General features: G+C 39.2%; 2 protein-coding genes across 2 annotated transcripts in view; both read left to right on the top strand.

Moving 5' to 3' along the window:
- Positions 1–8,030, top strand: part of PIP5K1B (phosphatidylinositol-4-phosphate 5-kinase type 1 beta) — a 108,691-nt gene extending 100,661 nt beyond the window's left edge. Inside the window, exon 16 of the mRNA XM_032206542.1 lies at positions 7,427–8,030. Within this exon, the coding sequence (XP_032062433.1) occupies positions 7,427–7,429 (3 nt within the window). The 3' untranslated portion in view covers positions 7,430–8,030. The remainder of the gene's footprint in view (positions 1–7,426) is intronic.
- Positions 8,031–11,904: 3,874 nt separating this feature from the next.
- FXN (frataxin) lies at positions 11,905–21,771 on the top strand. Its single transcript, XM_032205918.1, has 5 exons — positions 11,905–12,045; positions 12,499–12,581; positions 13,944–14,064; positions 17,489–17,586; positions 20,662–21,771. The coding sequence occupies exons 1-5, from the start codon at positions 11,905–11,907 to the stop codon at positions 20,813–20,815; spliced, it is 597 nt and encodes a 198-aa protein (XP_032061809.1). The 3' UTR covers positions 20,816–21,771.
- Positions 21,772–25,852: the final 4,081 nt, after the last annotated feature.

Here is a 25,852-nt window from a genome sequence, read left to right as displayed (position 1 = left end):
GTATCATAGCAACCCCTGACAAAGAATCCCTTTCCTGCTTACATGTGGGCCCCTTTTGGGTACTGGAAGGCTACAATGAGGTCTCCCTGGAGCCTTCTCTTCTCCAGACTGAAAAACCCCAACTCCCTCAGCCTGTCTTGATAGGAGAGACGCTCCAGCCCTCTAATCTCATGGACCTCCTCTGGGCTTACTCTATAAGGTCCATGTCCTTCTTGGGCTTGGGGCCTCAGAGCTGAACGCAGCACTCCAGGTGGGGCTTCATGAGCAAAAAATTTGCTCTCATTGGCAAATTTGTTGAGGGTGCACCTGATCCCACTGCCCATGTCACTAACAAAGACATTGAACAGCTCCAGTCCCAATACTGACCCCTGAGGACCACCACTCATTACTGATCTCCATCTGGACAGTGAGCCATTGTTAAGGGAAATCTATGCAGACTTGCACTCTGCAGCTGATGTCAAAAGTGAGAATTTTTCTGGTAGTGGCAAGAATTTTTGTTCTAGGACACAGAGACATCTTGAGTTCGCAACTCAAAGGCAAGTCTGGGCATAGAATTCCTCAGCTATCAATAATAGCCCATATCCTAAATGAAGCATTCTAGTTTTTATTAATAAAATATGATTAAAACATCATTGGCACTGAGCAGTAAGTGTAAGCCAGTCTAAGTTATTTCCAAATATTCTAATACCAAACAGTGAAAAACACTATAAAAACAGTTACTTTTTTTAAATTAAAGATTACAGAAAGATAAAAGATTTTATAAAACAGGAATTTGAAATCTTACTCCACAGAGAGTTAAAATAATAAAGGGTTCTTGCTTAGATAAATATGTAATTCAATAGTAGAACAGATATTGGACTTCTGTAAGACTTTAGACACAGTCCCGCACAACCTTCTAATATCTAAATTGGAAAGATACGGATTTGAAGTGTGGACCATTCCCATGGATAAAGAATTGGCTCAAAGGCCACACCCAGAGAGGTCAATGGTTCCATGTCCAGGTGGAGGCTGATAACAAGTGATGTCCCTCAGGGGTCTGTCTTGGGACTAGTGCTTTTCAATATCTTCATCAATGACATAGACTTGCACCTCAGTAAGTTTGCAGATGACACCAAGCTGAGTGGTGCAGTTGATACAACAGAAGGAAGGGATGCCATCCAAAGGGACCTGGACAGGCCGGAGAAGTGGGCCCATGTGAACTACATGAGGTTCAACAAGTCCAAGTGCAAGGTGCTGCACCTGGGGGGGATACAAAGATGGTTAGTGGGCTGGAGCACCTCTTCTATGAAGAAAGGCTGAGATCTGGGGATGTTCTCTGGAGCAGAGAAGGCTCCAGAGAGACCTTACTACATTTCTTCAATACTTAAAGGTGTCTTGTAAAAAGAATGGAGAAGGACTCTTTACTTGGGTAGGTAATGATAGGACAAGGGGAAATAGTATTAAACTAAAAGAGGTTAGGAGCAAATTCTTCGCGCAGAAGGTGGTGAAGCACTGGAACAGGTTGCCAAGAGAAGCTGTGGATGCCCCATCCCTGGAGGTGTTCAAGGCCTTGGCCAAACTGATCTAGTGGGTGGCATCCCGGCCTATGGCAAGGCAGTTGGAATTAGCTCTAAGATTCCTTCCAACCCCATTATGTGATATTCTGTAATATTTAGGAGCAAAAGATGCCATCTGAAATAAATAGAAAGTGTCACTGTACATATGCTAGTAACAGAGAAAGGTAACACTCTTGTACTTTGCATTTTGATATATAAATGCACAAAGCAAAACATTAAAACAGTTTTTCCTTCTTCCTTTAGAAATACATGGTGTCTTAAAATTTCTCTGAAACCCTATTCGTTATGTCAGTTCAGGCAGCTTCAGCTGGTACTTAAATCACAGAATCACAGAATTTCTAGGTTGGAAGAGACCTCAAGATCATCGAGTCCAACCTCTGACCTAACACTAACAGTCCCCACTAAACCATATCCCTAAGCTCTACATCTAAACGTCTTTTAAAGACCTCCAGGGATGGTGACTCCACCACTTCCCTGGGCAGCCTGTTCCAATGCCTCACAACCCTTTCGGTAAAGAAGTTCTTCCTAACATCCAACCTAAAACTCCCCTGGCACAACTTAAGCCCATTCCCCCTCGTCCTGTCACCAGGCACGTGGGAGAATAGACCAACCCCCAACTCGCTACAGCCTCCTTTAAGGTATCTGTAGAGAGCGATAAGGTCACCCCTGAGCCTCCTCTTCTCCAGGTTGAACAAGCCCAGCTCCCTCAGCCGCTCCTCGTAGGACTTGTTCTCCAGACCCCTCACCAGCTTCATCGCCCTTCTCTGCACCCGCTCAAGCACCTCGATGTCCTTCTTGTAGCGAGGAGCCCAAAATTGAACACAGTACTCGAGGTGCGGCCTCACCAGAGCCGACTACAGGGGGACGATCACCTCCCTAGCCCTGCTGGTCACACTGCTTCTTATACAAGCCAGGATGCCCTTGGCCTTCTTGGCCACCTGAGCACACTGCTGGCTCATATTCAGCCGACTATCAACCATCACTCCCAGGTCCTTCTCTGCCTGGCAGCTTTCCAACCACTCATCTCCCAGCCTGAAAAAGCAGAAAAGCATTAAACATCAGCAAATGCTTTTGAACACAAAGGTCTACTGTGTCGTGTAGACTTCTGTTATTAAAACAATAGAAATCCAGTACTGCAGAAGCTTCATAGGGTAGATCAGAAAGAGCAACCAATTCTGAAGACCTTAGTGCAGTTACTAAGGTCTGGTACCTAGGTGGGGCTTTGAAAGTGTTAATTGCAGTTAGGAAGAAAGGAATAAGTTAAAGTCACTTTTTGGCTTCTGTCTTGCAGTAAAGTCCCAACTTCTTTAAGCTTTCTGTCCCCGAAACAGCAATGTGCAGTTATAAACTACTCCGCTGTGTTTTCTCAGCCTACCTCTGAAATGATTTATTGATTAAAAAAAGGCAGCTGACATTATTCTGACAAACTACAGTGTCAGTAAAACCAGAGTGGTACGGATTAAGAATTAGGATAATTGTTTCAGTTTAAGTAGGCCTGATTTCCTTTACACTTATAATGGGATAAGAACATACATGTAAACATGCATGTAAATAATACAGTGAAAAACTTAAGTTTGCTCTGTTGTGGTGCTGTGTAGCTTAAATCAAATAGTGGTAAATGCAGGAAATAATTAAATATATAAATGCCTTGCCTATAGTAGTTCATTAGTGAACTATTTTGCTTGAAAGGGTATTCTTGCATTTTTAACTATAATCAAAGTTTCTTTGGTAGTACTGAAATAGCTGTGTAGAAGCATAACATTGCTTCCTGTTATTTGTGTGTGATTTAGAAGTCACTATCACTGAAGATACGAGTGGAAAGAATTGATATGTGCTTCAAGGGAGAAAAAAGACAGTAACTATAGTGATGAGCAAGCTCAGCATATTTGGAGTCTGGTGTAGCTATGATTTGTCAGATGAATTGTATAGATAATATTATTATATTGATAATTACTCTTGTTGTGACCTATGTCAAAATGCTAATTTTATTATAGGATTTTGAAGTCTTAAAATATAGCTAAGCATCAATTTTATATTTAATCTTGATGTAGATGCATAACTAAGTAGATTTACAAGTACTAGTCTACAAAATACCTGTTTAGAAACTTAGCAAAACTGTCTCCCTCTTCATACTTCTCAGTGCTCTATTCTTCTATTCTCAATCCCATAGCTATGTATTTTGTATGTTGAGCACTTCCTAGCTCATATTCAAACCCTCCCAACTGCCAGTTTACAATCTAACTCCTCATCTTCTCAATTATTGTCTCTTAGAAATATTTTCACCCCTTGAGCTGTTTTTGCTTCACCACCCTTAGCTCTGTTCTAGTGTAAACTCCTTGTAGAGAAGAATTTTCCCACCTGGCTCTGATGAAATGAAAGATGGTTCCTACCTGGAGTACTGCCCTCAGCTTTGAGACCCCTGACATAAGAGGGACATAGACCTGATAGAACTAGTCCAGACCACAAGGGTGATGAGAGGGCTGGAGCACCTCTCCTATGAAGACAGGCTGAGGGAGCTGGGGTCGTTCAGCGTGGAGTCGAGAAGGCTTCAGGCAGACCTTAATAGAAGCCTTGCTGCTATTAAAAGGGGCTTACAGGGAATATGAGGAGGGATTCTTCTTTAGGGTGTGTACAGATAGGACAAGAAGTAATGGTTTTACACTTAAAGAGGGTAGGTTTGGATTAGCTATAAGGAAGAAATTCTTTATTCTGAGGTTGGTGAGACACTGGCACAGGTTGCCTAAAGAAACTGTGGATGCCCCATCCCTGGAGGTGTTCAGAGTCAGGCTGCATGGGGCTTTGGGCAACCAGGTCCTGTGAAGGGGGTTTGGAGCTAGATGATCTTTAAGGTCACTTCCAAACCAAGCCTTTCTATGATTCTCATCAGATACTTCAAGTATGGGATTGTCCTTCTACCATAATTTCTTGACAAGGCATTTGTTTTTCATTCAGGAACTTTTTGATTTTCTCTTTCATAAAATTTAATTTGATTCCAATCATGTTGCAGATTTCTTCAGAGTGCTGTTTGAAGCAGTAACAATTGTGCCTAAAATTAAAGCAATTCCTAAGCAGGATATATCTAAGAACAAGCTACTAAGTGTACAGTCACGCTGTGATGCATACCTCAATTTTAGATTTAGTACTGTCTTTCTGGTTCCTTCAGTTTCTCTGCTTCCCCATCTCCACTAAGGATACTGATGAAAAAGCATGGTAGCTTGAACGTTAATTCTGGGACTGTGAGAAGAGAATTTAGGCCTCCTCATTTACAGACACTTACAAGGAGTATCCCCTGAGAGCAGAATAATCCTTAGTATATTACATGCACATACTGGAACTAATCAAGCAGTCATCCCTCAAAGTAGAGTTTATTTAAAGCTGAAAGTGGAAAACCTAGTTGTTCCATGCAGTGAGGCAACTGTTCCTTTCCTATCTTACCTATTTTATCCCTGTATCCATCCACATATTGTCTTAGACAAGAGTAGGGAAAGAGTCTGTCTCTCATAAAACTGAAGGCTGGTGTAAGGTGAAACAGAAACCAAGCAAGAATATAGTGTGGCAGGGGTGTTTGCAGAGGCAGTGTTACACAGGAAGCAACACTCCAGTCTCCCTTCCATGAAAATCAGATATGGGAATTATGTGCTTGATTAAATTAAAAACACACCATTTCATATTACTATTAATACATTGCCTGAGTACCCCAAGTGCTAAAATGACAGTGTATATTGCTGCTATACTACAAGTTCTCAAGCCCTGAGGATTTTAGTGAAGAAAATCAACCACATAAAGAAATCAATTTACTCTTATCTGTGAAAAGAGAATTGGAACAGAGAAAGGCTAAAATATTGCAAATACATTATAGAACCAGTGCAAGACATCTCGGACAGTAATTACAGGAATGCATCTGGTAGAGTCATTTGTATGTTAACTATCATTTCAGACCCAACTGCTATGGCCAAACTGTCTCTTTCAGAAAGTGCATTTTCTTACATCAGTGATTAAAGTAACCCATACAGTGTGCAGTGGTGAAAGAGTTTCTCAGAGGTTCATGTTCTGTGCACTGCAATAGACAGAGGTTTTGCCACAATAATATGCACAGAACTGGATTGCACTTGACATAAAGATGAATATTTGAATCCCACCACATGCACAGCGTTTCTGTGACTGACTCACATAGTTAGCAGTTGCTGTATGTTTCTGTCAGGGCAATCTTTTCCAATTCTGTTATAGAAATTTTGCAGATAGTTTTTGCATCCTTAATCTCTTAGAAATGCTTCGGAAGGATCAGAGGTAAGGCAACAAGAATAATATAGTCAAAACTGTGTAGTAGTGGAATAGCAAAAAGCTAGCATCAACAATATTGCTGATCTCCTTAGAGAGTAAAAAGCAGTGATAAAGCCAGAGGGTCTGAAGTTGTGCTGAATCACCATTATATCTGTCAGAAATGGACTTGCTGTCATTCAGATATGAACTTTCAGACACAAACTAGATGCAACCAGTGAAAATTTTCAGTCATTTATGCCAGCTTCATAAGGGATTATTTTGTTTACCCTGTGCTTCTCAACCTTTTTTCTCCAACCTGATCTTAATTTTATTTTTTTTTAATTCTTGTTAGCCTCACATCATCCTCTTCTTACCTTAATTTTACTTACTTGTCCAACAATTTCCCTTTGCATATTCAATTGCTCTGCATCCTAGTAGTAAGTACCTACTGACTGACTGACTACTTTTCTACTTGCAGGCAGTTAGGTAGATATATGGCAGCATACAGTCTTTAATTCCTAGATAGAGAATACCCTTTGAGAAAATAGCACTTTGTTAACCATCAGAGGTTATGAACACACTGACCATAACAGTAGTGCACAATACAGGGGCAGGTTGAAGCTTGCAGCATTTTAGTATCATTCTGCCAGGTTCAAAGTCTAAGGCCAGAAGTGATAATAAATAATATCAATATCAAAATATTGATTTAAATCTACTGGTGTTCACATTCTAAGATGAGCTTTCAAAATGCCTTCAGAGCTTTTGTTGTGGCTGTTCCCAGGCAAGATTAGATTATTGCTGAACTATTTGAAGGTTAGTTAAATCCTTGTATGTAAAAGTACAATATAAAGGTGACCTTGAAAATCTGCTTAGTAAGTGGGGACTTAGAGCTTTTTTATGTTTTTAGAAGGTTTTAGAGTGAGGTCACAGCAGTTGTCATCAGTTTTCTTTTGTGTCCTCCTCCATGTTGGATACATTAGCTGAGATGCATTCAATTTGCTGCAAGATTTTTTTCAGTTGTCAGTTTATGCGTAGCTTAAATAGTAATAATAAGGCATTCATCAAAGAATAGCCTCTCCTCAATTAATCTGACTCAATGGAGATACTAAGAAGTGATCAACTATTTGTATTATTTAACAGCTGCTTCAGTGGAAGATAGTGTTTTAGTTTTCTACAGTAATAGCAAGTTAATTTAACTATTTATTTATTTATGGTGAATAGAAGTTTGTTCTGATCTTGAACATAAGTTGTTCTTGACAGATTTTGGATAGGTATGTTTTTTCAACTGGGAAACTATCCAGCAGGAGCTCTCAGGACTTTTACAGAAGACACGCAAAAACTGTAGTTTTGTCCCCTAACACTTCTTTTGAGCCCCAGTCACTTCTGCAAGGTAAAAAAAGCTGTTGTGAACTGCTGAGTGCCCTCAGTTTGGATTGTCTTCAAAAAAAAAGATACCCAATAGTTTTTTTTAGGGGGCAACATAAATACAGGATCACTGTTGAACTGTGCTGTATGCTCTTTAGGTGAATAGAAATGTTACCAAGTTATAATTCTGTAAGAAAGCAAATAAACACAGATCCTGATTTTGCTTCTTATTTCTGTATTTCCAGTAATAAAGAATACATGAAGAATAAAACCAGGACAGAGAAGTGACCGTGGTTAATGAAGAGCACTTTCTGCACTCCTGTTTAAGAAGGAGGAATTTGCTGAGCCTAATAGACAAAGAATAATAATCAACTGAACTTTTTCTAAGAAATGTCAGGATCTTTGAACCATAGAAAGGATTGATGGACTTGGCAAAAGTGATGTGAAACATTCCACACTCCACTATCATCTGCTGTTGCTTGCTGAACTGTGAAGACCTGCATATTCGAGCTGCTTTCTACTGTATTGCCAATCACCTTTTTTGGACTCAAAAGTAATATTTTCTTATCAGCTCTTTAGTGATTTCATTTGCATGCATTCTGTAATTATGCACAAGCAAAATATATTATCTGCTTTACCTATTTAAAAATAAGCACAGTGGTGAATATAATTAATTTCACATGTTTTTCACCCTTCAGTTGTAATCACTTAGATCCATGTCAGTGGAAATGGGAATTGATGTGAGGGTTAGGGTAAGACTCTGCACATACTAGAAGAAAATGAACCTCTAAAGACATTTTTTTCACTGTTGGTGAAAAGAAGAAAAGATGTTATTTATAACAAGGCCTTATGTTGTGTATATATATTGTCTTTGGAATATTTTCAACTTCAGTTTATTTCTTGTAAAAGAGAAATTATATAATTTATTTAGTAAATACTACTGTAAAGTATAGTTTAATTGATGAATAAAATATTTTGTTCTCAAGACTATCACAACTGTCAACATGCTCGTGGTCTGCACAGGACTTACTGTTCTGGCATGTCTCTACCTTGATGAGACAGCTTGAGAGGGATCTCAAGAGGTATACCAACCACTCCGTAATGGGGCGGCTGTATTTATCTCCTACCAGCTCTTTAATGAAGAGTGGAATCTTAACATTAAGCAGAAAAAGCAAAGGAATGCACTCAGTAGGCATTGCTTCATAACAGTTTTTCATATTTTTCAGTATAAGCGATTGTTACAAGATAAATATAAAAAATGTTCTGGTTTCCTTAATTTCCCTAGCAGCTGAGAGACAATCACAAACACCGGTGATCATCAGTCCAAGACTTGATGGAGTAGTGTTTTTAAAGAAAACTACACAGCAGTCACTTTGAAAGACTGTGGAAGTAACTGATAATAACATTTATTGTAGGAATAAGTACTATTAAACCTGCTGTATTGCCAAAACCAGAATTCAGCACTTCAATCCTTAGAATTATGTTTTGTACCTCTGAAGAATTTTTAATTTAAGATGTTGGACTTTTTTTTTTCTTTTACATTGATACTATATCATAACCTTAACAGGGAGGAGTGTATTACTCCTTTATCATGCACAGAACACAGAAACCTAGAGGTCAAATGATTTTCTTTGCCAAATATGTAGAGTCTCTGGATTAACCTAGAGCCTATGTCCCATGGTTACACCCTTTGCAGGCTTTAAAATTAGATTGCTTAATCTTAGCAAGATAATTCTGCAGCATTCCTCTTAGAAATGCAAGGGACAAATCTTCATGCCCTATGGGAAAAAAAAAAATTGTACATCTACATAAAGTGTCTGCTCAACTATGCACGGTGTATAGTATATTTAAAAGGCATCCATGTGAAAAGCAGGTATTTCTGATCAGTTTTATTTGGGGGGGGGGAGGGAGAATGAAGTGCTGAGTTTAAACACCAGACTAACTTCCAGAAGGCACATATATGTCATTTTTTCCCCAATTATCTAGCAAGCTGTAGTGTCCAAATCACTTGTCCTTTGGAAGACTCCTAAGGACATACAGCTTAAATGCAACCATTCTGACCCAAAACAGAAAGTCTGTATTCCTGTACTAAATGATTCAGAGCATGAGCTACCCTTTGTGTACAGTCTCTTTTAACAGTCATTTATAAATGAAAACAGTAATTTAATACTTGCAAAAAGAAATCCTGTATAGACTATGGAGCCTACTGGGAAAACCTTCTCCAAAGCACACAGACTTAAAACCCCATGGTTGCACTGAAGGGAAAGAGGGTTTACAGCTAAGCAATGTTAATGATCAGTAACTTGGAATCTGTTTCTTTCTCTAACACGTGAAATAGTGTAAAACTTTAAACACCAAAGATTATAAAGGGCTTTTAGGACGTGTATGTTTAATGCCTGGATATTTGGTTTCTCTTCATTTTGCATTGGTAGCACTTTGATAAAAATTAAAAGATGTTTATCTATGAAGAGGATATGGCAATACATGTCAAGTAAAAATAAAATACGTACAGAAGGCATAGGCATAAATAGTCAGCTCCCTGGGGTATTAAATTGATATATTGGACTATTTATCAAGGTCTAAACAGATGGAACTCACCACGGGGAGCAAAATTTGAAGAATGAGGGCACAAATGTGGTGCAGTGGTATCTGAATATTCTGGCCCTGTAAACTGCCCAGAAAGAAAAAGCACAGGTTGGTGCCTGCTTACTGATACATTGTGAATAACGCCAGATATGTGTATTTGGCCCCGTAACTTAATCATACAGTATTGAGAGGTTGAGCTTTGCCTTTACTAATAGCACTGAATAGTCATCCTCAGTTATTTAAAAAAAAAAAAAAAAAAAAAAGAGTACTTTGTGTCCTTGCAGTAGAATTCAGCAGTTTGAAAACACTAACTCCTATCCCCAGATCTGTTTTCCTGGTGCCTTTGCTTATGCTGCAGGTAAGTTCATTTCATATAACTCGATATTACTTGCCCAAACCCAGAACGCTAGACAGTGATAAAGGTCATATAAAAGAGGTCATGCACTCCAGCTGTGCTACACAGAGGCCATTTGCTGACCCCTTTTTGACACGCTGCATGCAGTAGCTCACAGAGAGATGCTGACTCTTTACAGACTGAAGGCACAAGGCCTGAGCTTGCAGCCACTTTGTGTCTGGAAATGCTTGGCAGGTATTTTATGCCAGCCTAAAAAGGTACGGATAGCAACGTGCTGTGGCATGAACATTAATCTAAGGAACAAGGATCATGACAAAAAACGTAATGAATCATTGCAAGAATCACATTCTTTGTACCCTTTCGAAGTTGTGGAAACAATCATCTCTGGTAGTAATGCACTGTGAAATTCATTACCGTGAACATTGTTGTCAATTTCTTGAGAGTTTCAAGACTAAGAATGCTAACAATGAAGAAAATGCTCCATCTACACTAATTCATTGACTTGTTATTAACTTAGAAACAAGAGATGCACGTTTCCTCTGAGAGTTGCATGTGACCTTTGACCATTAAAGAAAAATCACTGAAACTACCTGGAAACTACCAGAAAATATAATGTTTTATAGAAACAGTGAACTAGATAGGATGCTGTATAGGAATGGCAGAGTATAAGCAAGCACTATCTTTTACTAAAACAAACAAACAAAAGCATTCTTCCAGCTGCTTTACCCTCTCCTCACTAACGTATGAAAAAAGAACTGTTTGCTTTACTAACATATTTTTTGGACTGATAAAAGTTATTTCTCCCTGCAAGCTTTATCTCAACGTTTAGACCACTGTAGCTGCAAAAACACAACTAGTTTCTTCCAGTAGTGATAAGCATATGGGATCAGTCTTCAAGGAACAAGAGAGCATCTTGTGTCTAGATGACATATAAAAACTGCAGTGGCAGACTGCAACAAGGACGCATACAGTCCGAGAGAAGGCACTGGCAACTGAACAGCACTCAGGACACTGCTGGAAAGAGACAGGGTGGCGAAGCTAAGTTACCTGGTTTGGTAAAACCACTTTCAACTACACACATCAGAAGTATCAGTTGAAATGTGCACAACTTACTTGAATTCTCTGGGTTTTTGGCTGAAAGAAAAACAAACAAACAAACGTAAAACACACCACGTTTTGCTTTAACAAACAAACAAAAACCAACCAACCAAACAAGGAAACACACCGAGTTTTGCTGAAAAAGCTGACGCCCTATTTCCTGAAGCATCGCAAGGTGCCGGCTGTTTACTCGAGTGAGAGTTTTAGACGTGTAAAAACGCAGCACACGGTAATCAGACAGTAAGCTCCTGTAGGGCTTGCACATTTTACGTGTTTATGATTTTACTTGCAATCTGTTGCATTTTACAGTCCTGTGGAAGGATCCAAAGTACAATTTTTCCGTGTCCTCACAGATTTATTTATTTTTAATAAACTTTCACATCAGGGTTAGTTTTTATCTATCTCCACGGTGAGTCTTTTACTTTATTTATTTATTTATTTATTTTGTGTAAGTAACGCTTCCCACACCGCTCCCTAGCTCCACACCGCCCCGCCGGGCCGGGGCAGCCCGAACCGGGGCAGCCCCTGGGGGCGCCGGGGCCGAGCCGCGCTGCGCTGCTCCCCGCGGCGCCGGCGGAGGGCGGTAGCGGCCTCGCGGCCTCCCGTTAGCTGCCGCCGGGCCGGGCTGGGCTGTGCAGTGCAGGCTCCTCCCCGGCCGCTTCCTCAGCGAGCGGCGGCGGCGGCATGTGGAGGCCGGGGGCGGCCGGCGCCGTGCGGGTGGCTCGGCGGGCGGCGGCGCGGCGGCGGAGCGCTGGCCCCGGGGGCGCCCCGCTGGAGGGGGCCGGGGCCGCGGCCGCCGCCACCGGCACCGTCCGCGGCCGGGCGGTGAGTGCGGGGCCGGGAGGGGGCCGGGGAAGGAGCGGGGCGGCCTCGGGCCTGCCCCGCAGCCCGGGGGGCTCCTCCGGCACCGCGGGGTTGGAGCCCGGGGAGCCCGAGTGTGGCTCGGGCCTCCTCTGTAATTTTGTGTTACAGCGAAAGAAAATAGCTCTCCATTCTCTCTCTCTCTCTCTCTCTATATATATATATATATACACATATATATATTTTTTTTTCTCACTAGCTTGTAACAGAAAACAAGGATATTACTGATGGACTCAGTCATCCAAGGGACTAAAGCTGCATAATTCTTCCAGTATTAGCTCTGTAATACAGAATATAAATATTTTACTTGAGGATGGCAAAGTCTTCAAATCTGTTCAGTTTGTGTGACCACTACATGATTCATGATCTTTGCGTTTTAACTTTTAATTCCCTTTTACTGACATTTATTTTCAACAGCAGTTACAGTGTGCGTCGGAGCTGAAGAGCCGGGCGGTGCGGTTTATGAGTGTAAGAAACGCAGGAACTCTGAGTGACAGAAGGTAAATGTTATTCTGAGAATATTCCCAGACTATGTTATTCATATGAAAATATTCCCTGTGCCTTCTAAAACAATTGTAGATGTGGTGCAGCTATCAAATTAATATAATGTTGATACGATGATTCACAGGAGAAGTACAGTTCTAGGGAAAATCATTTTGTGTGAGTTTGGGAGGTTACACAGGGAACAACTCCTGTACCGAAAGGTGGGTGCCTGGCACCATCTCACATGTGTCAGGGAACATGAAAATCATGCCTTTCACAGGCAGGATGTGACAGGGTACCCGTGAGAGACTTCTCCCTGGATGATGCTGCAGTTGGAGGCCCGGTTAAATATTGTGCAGATGTCTAGAATGGTGCTTACCATTAGGTACCTGAATTGCATCCTGAATCAGTATGCGAGTCCTGCCTAATCCTCTGGCCTTCTGTTCTCTGGAACTGTAGGTATTTCTGTGGTGTCCCTGATGTAAGTGGTGTGGTGTGTGTTTTGGTAATTGACTAATAAGAAATGTTTTTAAAGAGTACATTCTACATCAGGTGAAATATACCGAGTCCCCATAGATCACAGTAACTCCTGTTTTGCTGTATCTCTTAGCAAAACAAGTGATTTCACCAAATTGTCTGTTGGTAGAGATACTAACAGAATCTTTAAAACAATCTTTAAAAGTTGACACTGCTACAGATAGAAAAACTTAGGTGATTTGATAGCATTTCTAGACTTAAAGAGGATAACAGAAGTGGTTTCGTAAGTGTTGTAAGCCTTATGTAATGGCTACAAGGGTGCTTTGAGAAGCTGAAGAAGAAGTTAATTGTAAAAGCATTATTTCATGTGTGCATTTTAAATGATATCTAGTTGGTAATTCCAGGGGAGAAATCAAATGCTGCATGTAGACATGACATTTGACATTGATGTTTCTAAATCTCTGCTTGTAGCTACGTTTGGTTCCATATAGTCAAATTACTTGTGCTTCTAAACAGGAGAGTCTTGTGTCTATCCATAGAGTTTCAAACATTAACTATGGCTTACTTTGTTCTTACAGAAGGTTCTTTTATGAAAATGCCTTATTTTAACACCTAACTCTATCTTCCTAATACTCAGAGGTCACTATATCTAAAAAAAGAAGTACATGGTCTTTAATTGGAGTTCTCTACTACACAAATTTTAAAATTCCACCTCCATTTATAAGGTGTGTTGTTACCTACCTACATCACCTTTAAAAAAAAAAAAAAAAAAAAAGACTGCTTGTTTAATGTGATTGTTTCATGATTACTGTGCCCTCCACGGTCTTGGTATTTTTCATTATATGGAAAATTCTGCCTTCCATGTCTTCCCTCCTAATTATGTGATTTTATGTTGTTCGTAGCTCTTTAGATGAGACCACTTACGAAAAACTGGCTGAAGAAACACTGGACTCCTTAGCAGATTTCTTTGAGGACCTAACCGATAAGCCTTTTACCCCAGAAGATTACGATGTCTCTTTAGGGGTATGTTTTAAAGATTCTGTTAACATTTTTAATTACTGTAGATTTCTTTCTTTGAAAGAGAATTTTAAACTAGTCACCTTAGGGACAGAACTTAAAAAGTATTTATTTTACAGCTTTACTGCTAAAAATATGCCTCTTTTACAGACTATTCTGGTAAAAAGTGATGTGGTTATCTGATTTGACGATTTAAAATGTTTAGTCTGTAGGGAAAGGTATAATATAGAATAATGACTGAGCCTAAGAGGAGATAGAGACCACTGTCGAATCAGAAATCAGTTTCTATGTCTTTCTAAATTTACATTGACTTCTGGCATCAGCAACCCGAATCCTCAAGGTAAATGCTAGGGCAGGCCTATGTGGTGTAGTATGTGTAAATCACGTTACTGGTAGAGCAGTTTCACTGATGGCCATGAGTACTGAGAGGGAGCATGTGCCCTGAACAGCCGTGACAGATTATGTTTGATCTGGCTCTGATAAAGGTTGAGCCTGTGGTGGAGAGGAGCAACGGAGGATGTCTCAACAGGTTGTTGCAAAACTGAGAAGTGAGCATGCACAGGGAGAAGGCTTTGGTCACATGAGACACTGCATGGCTGATAGCCTGATAGTTGGAGCCTTTAAGAGGTCACCCACTCATATTGCTTTACAGGGTGACAGATCAGAAATGGCCACTGTGTTTCTTTAAGGAGTTTATTAGTTTTATGTAAAATTGCTGGAATGGGTTGTATCTTAAAACCATATACGTGACTAGGAGGAAAGCGTATTTCTCCCTACACTGCTGTCTGCAGCGCAGGTCTTTCCATAAAGCTTATTTTTTTTTAATTATTATTTTGCATAACTACTGTTCCCTGTTCCAATCTTACCATTTGGAGATTGCTTTTTGCTAGCTCTCTCAGTTAAGTTTTTATGCTCAGGACATTGAACCAGATGGTTTGGGTTATACGGAGGTGGGGGGGGAAACAAACAAACACAACAAACAAAAACACAACTGTAGTTTTCAGACCTGCTCCTGTGTAACTTTCTGTCATCATAATGTTTATTATTTATTTTTCATAGCTAAGGTAAAAAGTAACATATTGTTAGTTAGATTCTGTTCTTGCGCTTAGCACATATTATTCCTTGCTTTAATTAATGTGTAATAACATTGTGTCTAATTACTTTTCTGGTGAAAAGCAATGAATTGTTTAACTATTAAAGAGCTTAAGACAAAAATTAGCAAAAACATTGTCATTAACCTCTTTAGTATTTTAAAGTTTGTTATCTGAAGGTTATGAATTGGTTTCTGCCGTAATCTTATCTCCAGGCACTGCAGAGTGTTTTGCGCTTGACATGCACTCCCTCTGGGGCTCTAAAGAGTTGTTTGTACATCCATCCTAACTTTTACGTGTACGCCTTTGGTGCACAGACTGTACGATGAATACTGCCTTGAAAGTTTCTGTTGAGAGATAAGGGTTGAATAGTGCCAGGTTTACCGAGGGTAATTCCAGACAAGCAAGGCTAGTGCTGCAGCAAGCCACAAGGTGGCGAATGTGGTGAAGGTCTTATACCTATGAGTTCTTAATAAACTTCATTTCTTCACACAGCTTACATATTCGTGTTCAGAAGGAGAAAAAAATCTATTTTGAGGAATATATACGTTTTACCAGGAGCCCTAAAACATTCATATGATAGTAAAAAACATATGCAGTAGAATTTCTTAAAATATGATCAAAGTATCTTGCATTTAAAGTTCCTAACAGCTCAAGTTGTCTTTTCTATTATTTCAAAAGTGCTGCCAAATGTAGGGTTAAAAGTTTTAAAAACCCAGCACTAGAAGTTAACCTTTACTTAATTTGCAATGACAGAGCGATAGTACTCTGCCACAGCTGACACATAATGTAAGCAATGGTATAAAATTTTGTTAATTCTTTGGAAACCAATTTATTTACAGTGCTTTTGTAGCACAGTGTAACATAATGCTGAGTACTTAACATGGTACTAAGGAACACACAGAAGAATACCGACACCTTTATATCCATATTCGGGGCTAATCATCACAACATGCTCTTACTCTGCTCTATCTCTACAGATGTAAGACTGCAGATACATAGAAAAGATTGAACTGATCACAACCAGAGAAGTAGGCTCTTCTTGCCCTTCTAAACCAATTCTGAATTAACATAACCAGCAGGGCAACCTGCCAGCAGTATTAACCAGGGATGTCTTTATTTATATTTTATTGCTCACAGCTGTAAATCTATAATCTAGTAGCACAAATAAGAGCGTGGAGACTGGAGTAAAGAAAAGTCAAACCTCGCGAGTATTATTTCATTGCTGATGAACCTCAAGATATGTCAGAAATTAGTAACATGGAATTACTTTGTAAGAGAAGGGGGCTCTAAGCTGCTGGATGGGCTACAAAGTAAATTTGTAGGTAGTCACAAATGAAAATGTTTTTTTTTCCCACGATTAAGTGTTTTTACATAGGTAATAGCCTTAGCAGTGACAGTAGCTGTGGTAATATATTCTAAGGTGTGAAAAATATGGACGCACCAAAGAAGCTTTGTTGTGCTATAAGGTGTGATATATTTGAGGAACTATAGATTAAATATGGCTATTAACTGAATCATAAAACTGTGTTCTGCAGGGATGCCATTTTTAACCAGCATAAATTCAGATCATCTGTAGGTTAACTCGGGTCCAAATGTTGTTACTCTTTTATGCTCCTTAGGACAGAAACATTTTTGTCAGCTGCTTTTCAGAACACACTTGTGAAAATGTCAGAGAAATATGAATCATGTTGTCACTAAGAAATGTGAGTAAGATAGAGAACAGAAATGCTTACTAGGATAATGGTCTGAAGCTGGCATAACTAAAACAAAACAGACCTGGAGTTTAGAAGTGGAACATTTTTTAGGTATGATTCAGGATCTAGGCACTTCATCAGAATTATTGGAGAAAGAGTTGTGTTTATTCACTTGGAAACTGTTACAGTTACTTGAAGAAAAGTTAGGTAAAAGCGGATGGATCAGGAACGTAGTCTCAACAGATAATCTTCTTGATTTGGAACCACACCAGTGCATGGGTAGAAAAAGTTGGGTTTGAGTGATGTTTTAGTCACTGCAAAATAAACTATGAGCTTCAAGATGACAGGACAAAGCTCAAGAGTATTATTTAAGTAGTGCTGTTGTGAATGGAGCAAATACTAAATCAAACTAACCAGAAGTTTTGAAGTCTAGGTCAGGCACAAAGATGTGCAGGTTGTCTGAGGTATTGTCACTCGCTGTTGATTCATAACAATCATTCTTCCAAGCTGTTACTGTTTGGAAAATAGTTGGGAATGTGATACAGATGTGTAAGTTTCTGTTTACAAACTGCAGATCATGTAACTCTTGTCAAGTAACAGGATACAAACTTAAATTTTTTACTATTTTCTTTGTGATTTAAGAGTGGAGTTTTAACAGTTAAATTAGGTGGAGACATGGGAACATATGTAATCAATAAACAAACACCAAACCGGCAGATTTGGCTGTCCTCACCCACTAGGTAAGTTATGTGTAAGGTACGTAACATCTGAAGACTGAGTAGAAATGTACTTTTTTTTTTTTTTTTTTTAACATTGCATGGATTATGTAGTGCCATAAATAGCCCTTTTCTCCAGTATATACTCAAAACATGATTTAATCTAAATGTTCAGTAAGATTTTGTTACTGAGCTGTGTGGCATGGCATAATATACTGATATGCCCAAATCCAGGAAATGCTTAACAGAATTTTCATACTCTGTTCCAGTCCAAAGCCACTATCTACAGGAATATAGGCTACTCAGAAAAAATATATAATAATAATAAAAAAAAAAAACAAAACAACACAGCCATGATTAAAAAGGAAAACAAAAACTTCTGTTGGAAAAAGAAATGATGATGTTATAATCTAAACTACTCTTTGTATTTAAACAGGGTGGCTCCTTCCCCTTCAAGCTTGTGGGATTTCCTGCTTTATATGTTTATGTGCTCACCCACTAGTTGTTTTTGTCAAGCTCCTGCACTTCATGGAAGCCTTGGCTGGGTGTGCCCTCTGCCTTCTCTAATGCTGTGTTTTGATCCATTGTAGGCTTTCTGGTTGGTTTCACCTGTAGGGGCAGCCAGATAATAAGGGAAATATTGAGGCTGATTCCCCCTTCAAAAGAATGTGTCCCCTGCCACTGTCCCAAGGAGAGAACTGAGGGAGTCAAGTCACTGTTACTGGTGAAGGAACCAGCTAGCTGGAAAATATGAGCACACCCAGTAATTACGCAGGCATACTTCTTGAAGGTTGCTCATAAAGAATGTAGTAATTGCAAAACCGGGAATGGTTTTGCAGTAATAGAATGTCATATTAGGGTTTGCATGGAAACAAAAAAAAAGAAAAAAGAAAAAAAAAAAAAAAGAAGTTCAAGGGAATTTAAGATTTCAAGAGGATCAATTTTAATAGATAAAAAAAATACCTAAATAAAATTTTAACTTCACTTTAGGGTAATTAAGTACTGATTGGTGCACATTTTATTAGTCATTTTTTCTCTACTACTAGCCTCCTCCCCAGTCCCAGAATCGCTTTTTGTTAAAAATAATTTATTTAACAGGTATGTGACTTTTTAAGGCACTGGTCTAGTAAGCTTATCATTCAGACAAATGCAGGCTGTGTGTCATTCATTCATTTCATATATTCTGCAACAAACAGTTCCTGAATCTGGATTCTGCTTAAGAGGACAGTAGGGTTTTTTAGGTCCCACACGAAGTTTTCAACCATTTCTGAAAACCAAAATTCAGAGAGTTCTGTGAGTAAAGATACACAAACACCAGAATAGGGAATTCTGTGAATGATTATGTGTTGAAGTGGTGAATAAAAATATATGCAAGAAACTTGAAAATTCTCCGATGATGTTTTTCGGCATCTGTTGTGAAAAATGACTCACCAACAAGCATTCCATTTTGTGCTTGCTTAACTGGTAATATAGTAAACAGTAGTGTTTCCTGAAATACGATCACACGTTCACTTATTTCCTAACCTCTGAAAATATATGTTGCAACTCCAGCAAATACTGTATGATCTGGAGTGACATACTGCTAAAGTGCAATGTACTAGGAGGGGAAAGAAGCAAGTGTTACTCTTAGTGATCACTTTGCAGTTGATACTATATTTGCGAAATTTGTACAGTGAATGTACAGTGAAATTTGTGCAGTGAATGGAGAACGTATGCAGACTTCCCTTGAGAGATAAATTAATACTTAGCCTTTGAAGGCATTTATTAGTGCTCAAAAGATCCTTAAATGCTAAATGTAAATGAAAAAATCATATTTCTACAGAATTTTGAAGAGTCAGAGAACTGTGGAGGTATTTCATATGTCAACCTTATCACTGATACTTCCTAAGTAACATTTAAAAATAGTTCAGATGACCAATTTATTTTTTTTGCCTTTGTTGATTGAATGGTTTGTCTTAGCCTGGTTTTCATGAATGGCTGTGTCCCATTCTGTTGCTCTCTGGCTGTAGGGCAGTATAAACATATACTTGATCTGCAAAGACAAGTGAGAAATGCATGGCAAAGTGACTGGAGCATTGGAGAATAGTTCCCAGTTCACATACAGCAAGTGAGACGTCAGTGGAAGTCACTCTTATTTCTGTTTGCATCTGTGACTTCTCGTAGTTTGGTTAGTGGTCTGAAAGTTCGTCATTTAAATATGGTGAACAATTCAGGGTATTTGAGGTTCAGGTTAGTGTTTATGTTTGTAGAGAATCTGCAGATTGTCCTCATGTATATGTAGTCTGTCTTCTTGGCAGACCTTGTATGCAGTCATCTGAGTTCCAAGGCATTTTGTCCTATCAGTTTAAGTTCAAGGATAAGAGTGATGTTTATCCCTGTTTATCCCTGCTGAACATTTCATTCCTTTCTCTTTTCTTAGCTTCTGTAGCTGATGTTAACAGTAGTGAGCACCTTTCAGTCATTGCTCCTGTTTCAGATGTGGAGAATTAGGTGGATACAAAGGTCTGTAATGCAACCCAAGTGTTCAAGTTATTTCCTGATGTTTAATGTAAGGCTGAAGAATCAAGCCCAAAACTATACGATAGCACAGAGGAAAACAGAATTTTCATGTAAATCTCCCACATGGCAATATATGTGCTTTCAGATGGTAAATTGGTTTATTGCATTCAAAAAGAAAGTGAGATTGGTGGTATGTGTTCTGCTGCATTTAGAATATCTTCACGTAACTCTGCTGTATCAGCTAATCAACAGCATGAATTCAGCCTCACACAAATATGCTTTGTAGTAGTTGTATGCAAGAAGATTATGTGGGTGAGGGAAGAAGGGGGGTAAGGCATGAAAATGGGGAGATGAGTGCCAAAAGCAAGAAGGAAAGGAGCGTGTATCTGCTTGTCAGAACTGAGACATCTTGTCACCTTTCAGATGCATCTGTTAGATGGCTCAGGAAGGTCTGGCCTTTGCTGCTCCGCTTTCCCACACAAATCCTTCTCTACTCTCTTTCCTTGTCCTGGGCACTTTCTGGGTTACATATAAATACGTGCTTCCAGCAGCTCCCCATAAATTTCGATCTGTACTTACACCATGTGTTTTGCTTTCTAGTGGGCCCAAGCGCTATGACTGGACTGGACGGAATTGGGTGTATTCTCATGATAGAGTATCCCTTCATGAACTACTATCAAAAGAGTTTTCAACAGCATTAAAAACTAAATTGGATTTGTCCTGCTTAATATATTCTGGAAAAGAAGATACTTGATGATATTCTTCCTCATGGAACTTCAAAGACTTGAAGCACAAGCCCTCCCCTGTTTCCTGAGTACCCGAGCTTACTGTTTTTCTTGACGTCACCATGTTGTGCAGCAATATGAAAATAATACATTTTCCTCAAGTGCTCAGCCCTTGGGTTTCTGTGTCACTGCTTGAATCTATGCCCATGGTTGAACACATGGTTGAGGTCTCCCTTCCTGTGACTGCATTTCTTACTTTCTTCCTGCAGAAGCTGTGGATTCTTACTTTCTAGTTTTGCATGGACTGGCCTGCTGGGTGAGTTCTGCCAAGCGCATGAATGTCAAACTTTTTTGTTGAGACGTTAGCCCAAAACCAAGAAATGCCTCTGAATTACAATAATGTAAGCTGTGGTACTTTGATGCCTTGCAGTAAAAGTTGCAGCTACTGATAGGATTTTAATGTTACTGCAGGTAAATGAGGCGTAGGAGTCAAATTGAATGTGTCATAAAGGACGTGACTGTGGCAAAACTTTTCGTTTTGTGTGATGGATGTAGTTTTTTCTCAGTATTGCAGAACTTGCTCTTTTCTCCAAATTCTTATTTCTTTTACGTTGGGATATTTTTCTGAGCTAAACTTAAAACTACCAACAGGTCTGCATGGTTGTAAGCATCATATGAATTCAAAAAGGCTGGCGTGTAATGTTTAAGCTGTGCGGCAATCTTTCTGCAAATACTTTATTCTCTTACTGTGAAATTCTCTTCCTGTTTTTACTCTCCACAGAGTAAAAAGATGTAATTTATTGCCTGTTTTTTAGTTAAGGTAAATGGAGATCCTCTCATGATAGCAAAAATTGCACCACTGCATTTCTTAGGTGAGTGGGCTTGGATTATCTTTTTTAACCATTATGTGAGACTTCCCTTCATACCATGTTCACACAGAAACATTTCCCTTTTGGTTTTCAGATATGTTTTTGAAAAAAGAGATAATGAAATAAATTATTATACCCCAGATTTTACACCAAAAAGCTTTAAAAACATTGAACCACAAGAACACTAATGCTTGCACTGTTGTATGGAGTATCAGTATTATTGCTACTGATTGTTCACAGAATCACAGAATTTCTAGGTTGGAAGAGACCTCAAGATCATCAAGTCCAACCTCTGACCTAACACTAACAGTCCCCACTAAACCATATCCCTAAGCTCTACATCTAAACGTCTTTTAAAGACTTCCAGGGATGGTGACTCCACCACTTCCCTGGGCAGCCTGTTCCAATGCCTCACAACCCTTTCGGTAAAGAAGTTCTTCTTAACATCTAACCTAAAACTCCCCTGGCGCAACTTTAGCCCATTCCCCCTTATCCTATCACCAGGCACGTGGGAGAACAGGCCAACCCCCACCTCACTACAGCCTCCTTTAAGGTATCTGTATTAAGGTATCTGATTAAGGTATCTGTTCTTGAATTGCCTATGAAATGGGAGCACAAAGTTGTTGTCTCATTCTTGAGATAACTTATACCATATTGTTAACGTATTTTTCTTATTGCGTGAAAAGATGTTCAGTGCAAATTACTTTTCTTCGTGGTTCCTCTGACACTTCTGATTAGTTAGCCAGAGAATCATGACAAGCTGGAATTATTACAGGTGTGATTCATTCTGCTACAGAAGAACAATAGCTAGATAACATCATTGTCCTGTACTTACAATTAAAATATATGTTGTTACTAGCTACTTCCCACTGTTAATTAGAGAATACCATTTCCTTGGAACCAGATCGTGATTAAGTGTGAAAACTGTGATCATGTTAATTGTGCAAACTGTTACACATTTTCAATCAAAATTTGACATGGTCACTATTATCTGTATATACTCCACTGGATGAGGTAAATAAAATGAGTAGCAAGTGATATAAGAATGAAAGAGGCTTCTTTTTTTTCCCCCCTCAAATGAAAGCTAAAAACAGAACATCTTTTTGCTGTTTTGAATTAGAATGGTAAAAATAATTTACAGCACATGGAAAACAATAGTATTCCAATCAGTCTCCTAGTAACTAAGAAAGTTACTTAGATACACCTGGATAGATGTTAATTATTTGATATTAGAATCTAGGATACTTCCTCTTGCTTCTTTCTTTGCTTGATCATATATAACTTGTGAAATTATTTTTTCCTATTGGCTATTCCAAAAATTATTTCACGTAATTTGCATGTAATTGATTCATAAACATGCATCTGATTCACATTTTGGGGTTCATTCTCTATGCCTTTTCATCTTGTACAATTGTTCACATCAAAATACAATTGCACGTCGAGTATGTAGAATCCATTGTGTAAAGTTTGATTTCCCACTATGATGATAAAGATCGCGGATGGGCATATTGTGCTGGATTATTTGTGTTTGTTAAAACACTTAAGGCAAAGATTCTGTTCAGAATTTGGCCAGCCAGGGTGGCTTTTTTAAGAGCACTCCAACCTTCATGTTTGAAGTGCCTTCCCTTTCATCCACAATGCTACTGCTATTTATGCAAACAATTTCCTGGTTTTAGCTAGCTGAGTAACAGTTGGATTTAATCCAACTAGGGAAGATGAATAGCATCAGCTTGTTAGAATGAGGGCTTTTTTTTTTTTATCCCCATATAAAAAATGAATTGTAAGACATGATTCATTTGTGCTCTAATACTTGCATGAGATTTTAAGTAAGAATGAGGACTCCGTCAGTCACCATGCTTGTGCACAGGAGGAGTTCTGATCCTGGTGTCAGACTGCATATTGCCCCAAGACAAGTAGGGCTTCTGTACTATTTTTCACTTCCTCAACTTACTTGTATTAGCAGATTGCTCCACAGTTACAAACATGAAAGGCATCATGTCAATTGCTTGCTGCTTCACTCCTCTCAAAATAGCTGAAGGAAAATCCTCTGATACTCACTATGAATGGTTAATACCAGTAAGAATTGGTGTATTACTGGTGGCTTTTTCCCCACAGGACAGTTGCTCTGTCTTCGGTGAAGGAAAGCACAGAGTGCTTTTGAAAGACAAATATTGACATCTGAAACCATGCTTGATACTCAGAGAAAGTGAGGAGTGTTGTTCCATGTTAAGGTACATCTGAATTTTCACCAATAGCTAATTGTCCTTTCTGCAGTCAGTGATTGTTTTTGTCTGCTTCTGTCCTTCAGCTCCAAAGTCTCAACATTTCTAACCTTGCTAAAATTGTTTCCTGTGTGCCAAGGATTTCTCTGGAAATCTTGGTAGATATATGTAGTTCAGCTAAACTTACAGCAACTGCTCCCCATCTGTGGCAGTCATGAAATGCTACATGTGTTCAGCAGGAGTTACGTGCCGAAGCGCTTGTCCGGTGTTCTTTGGTTCATTTTCCTTTCTGCTTGTGGTAATTCTTAAGCAATGGTATCTCTTCCTTGCAAGGTTGTTCCATGTGACAAAATCAGCCTGTCTTGTTTCCTTAAAATTCCCTAAGTCCTTTAGCAGCTTCAGTACATGGGATTTATTGACCTGTCTCAAAGAGCTGATAGCTGAATAAGGGTAGGGGAATTGCAGGGAGTGTTTGATTACTTTTGGGTTCTGGTTAATGGTTGAACTCTGTGATTGTGCTAACCAGTCCTGGAACGTGTGGGAGTCTTGCAGGAATGAATCCTTGGAAGGAAGGCAGAAGCTTGCCAAAATACCTGGAAGAACATTCAAAATAAAAAAGGAAGCATGGGAGGAGCAGAAGAAAAGGCTATCAGGAAGAGATTAACTGTGCACATTGGCTGATGTTGCTGGCAGGGCAGCGAAGAGACCAGAGTCAAGCGGCATCACGTTGTGGCACCTTAGGGGATGATATTTTAATTTCACGCTGCACACCACTACTTACAAGTGTAACCAATCAAGCAGATGTTCCAGCCCATGTTGCTTTTGAGGCTTTTTATTTAACTCCTGTTTAAAGATAAGAAAAAGTTGTCCAGAGTTATGTCCCCCTCTATCCCAAATTGTCTTTTATGTAAACTGTACTCTTGGCCATCATAAAACAAAGGCAAGATTCATGACCTCTACCAAAGGAGACAGGCATTGGAGACTGTTTTCTTTGGGGAAGAATAAACAGAGCTATGCACAACTACAGTTTTTCAAACAGTTATTAATTACAAACCTTTTTTTGGAGTTCAGCTTAAGGAATGACAGACGCAGTTTAGATGAGGAAACAATACATGTTTAAAACAGGCCATATAGTGTTGTCGCTGCCCTCTCCAACTTGCTGAATTTTTAAAAATTGTGTCATGGTAGTTATGTTACATGATCAGTATTTTGTAAATGGTGTTACTTTCCAGATATATATTCTTGTACAAGCTGCTGGTGTTCTCTACTGTCCTACCAAAAAAAAAAAAAAAAGAAAAGAAAAAAAAGGAATATATTAAGTACGTCAATAATATTACTCCTCCTCAGAACATTTCAGAGCCATTAACTAAGTATCATAAACCCACTGTAAGAAAAGTGGCTTCAAAAAGAGAAAACATTTATAGAACTAACAAATGAAGTCTTTAAACATTCATTAAGGAAGTAGACACCGAGCACAGAGTAAAACAAATAATCTGACACATACCTGGATGTCAGACTAAGTTTCCACTCCTTAAGCCTCGATTCGGGTTGCTTGAACACAACGCTGTATTACTTACTGACCCCAGATCCTCTCTGTAGCTGACAGAAAGCATCAAGTTACTGAAGTCCCTTTTTCTTTTTTCTTTTTTTTTTTTTCCTGTTTAGGGCATTTAGACTGAAACAGTTGAAAGACAACAGCACGCACATGCATGTTAATTATTAACTGTAGCTACGAGCAGGACTCTTCGAAACAACATTTGAACATGGCCTGGTGTTTGCTGTCACTAAACTGGGCTCTTTCTGCTCGCAGGGCCTGCTTCCAAAGTCCAGCGCCTTCGCGAAGAGCACTGTTTGCCTTCTTTATCTCGGTTTCTGTATGAGGCATGCTGCACAAGCATGCTGCTCACCTGCTTTACGAGGAAGAAACTAGTTCGGAACTGAGAATGCTTTGGGAATCTGGGATATTGAGCACCTA

This window comes from Aythya fuligula, chromosome Z (assembly GCF_009819795.1).
Source record: "Aythya fuligula isolate bAytFul2 chromosome Z, bAytFul2.pri, whole genome shotgun sequence".
Lineage (NCBI taxonomy): Eukaryota > Metazoa > Chordata > Aves > Anseriformes > Anatidae > Aythya > Aythya fuligula.
Note: the sequence above shows the minus strand (reverse complement) of the source record. Positions and strands in the feature narration are given on the sequence as shown.

Bases quoted from the DNA above. Each gene is read 5' to 3' on its own strand.
- FXN (XM_032205918.1), top strand. From the start codon at position 11,905: ATGTGGAGGCCGGGGGCGGCCGGCGCCGTGCGGGTGGCTCGGCGGGCG. The intron at 14,065-17,488 runs GTATGTTTTAAA...TTGTGATTTAAG, and splicing joins ATTACGATGTCTCTTTAGGG to AGTGGAGTTTTAACAGTTAA. The intron at 17,587-20,661 runs GTAAGTTATGTG...TTTGCTTTCTAG, and splicing joins TGGCTGTCCTCACCCACTAG to TGGGCCCAAGCGCTATGACT.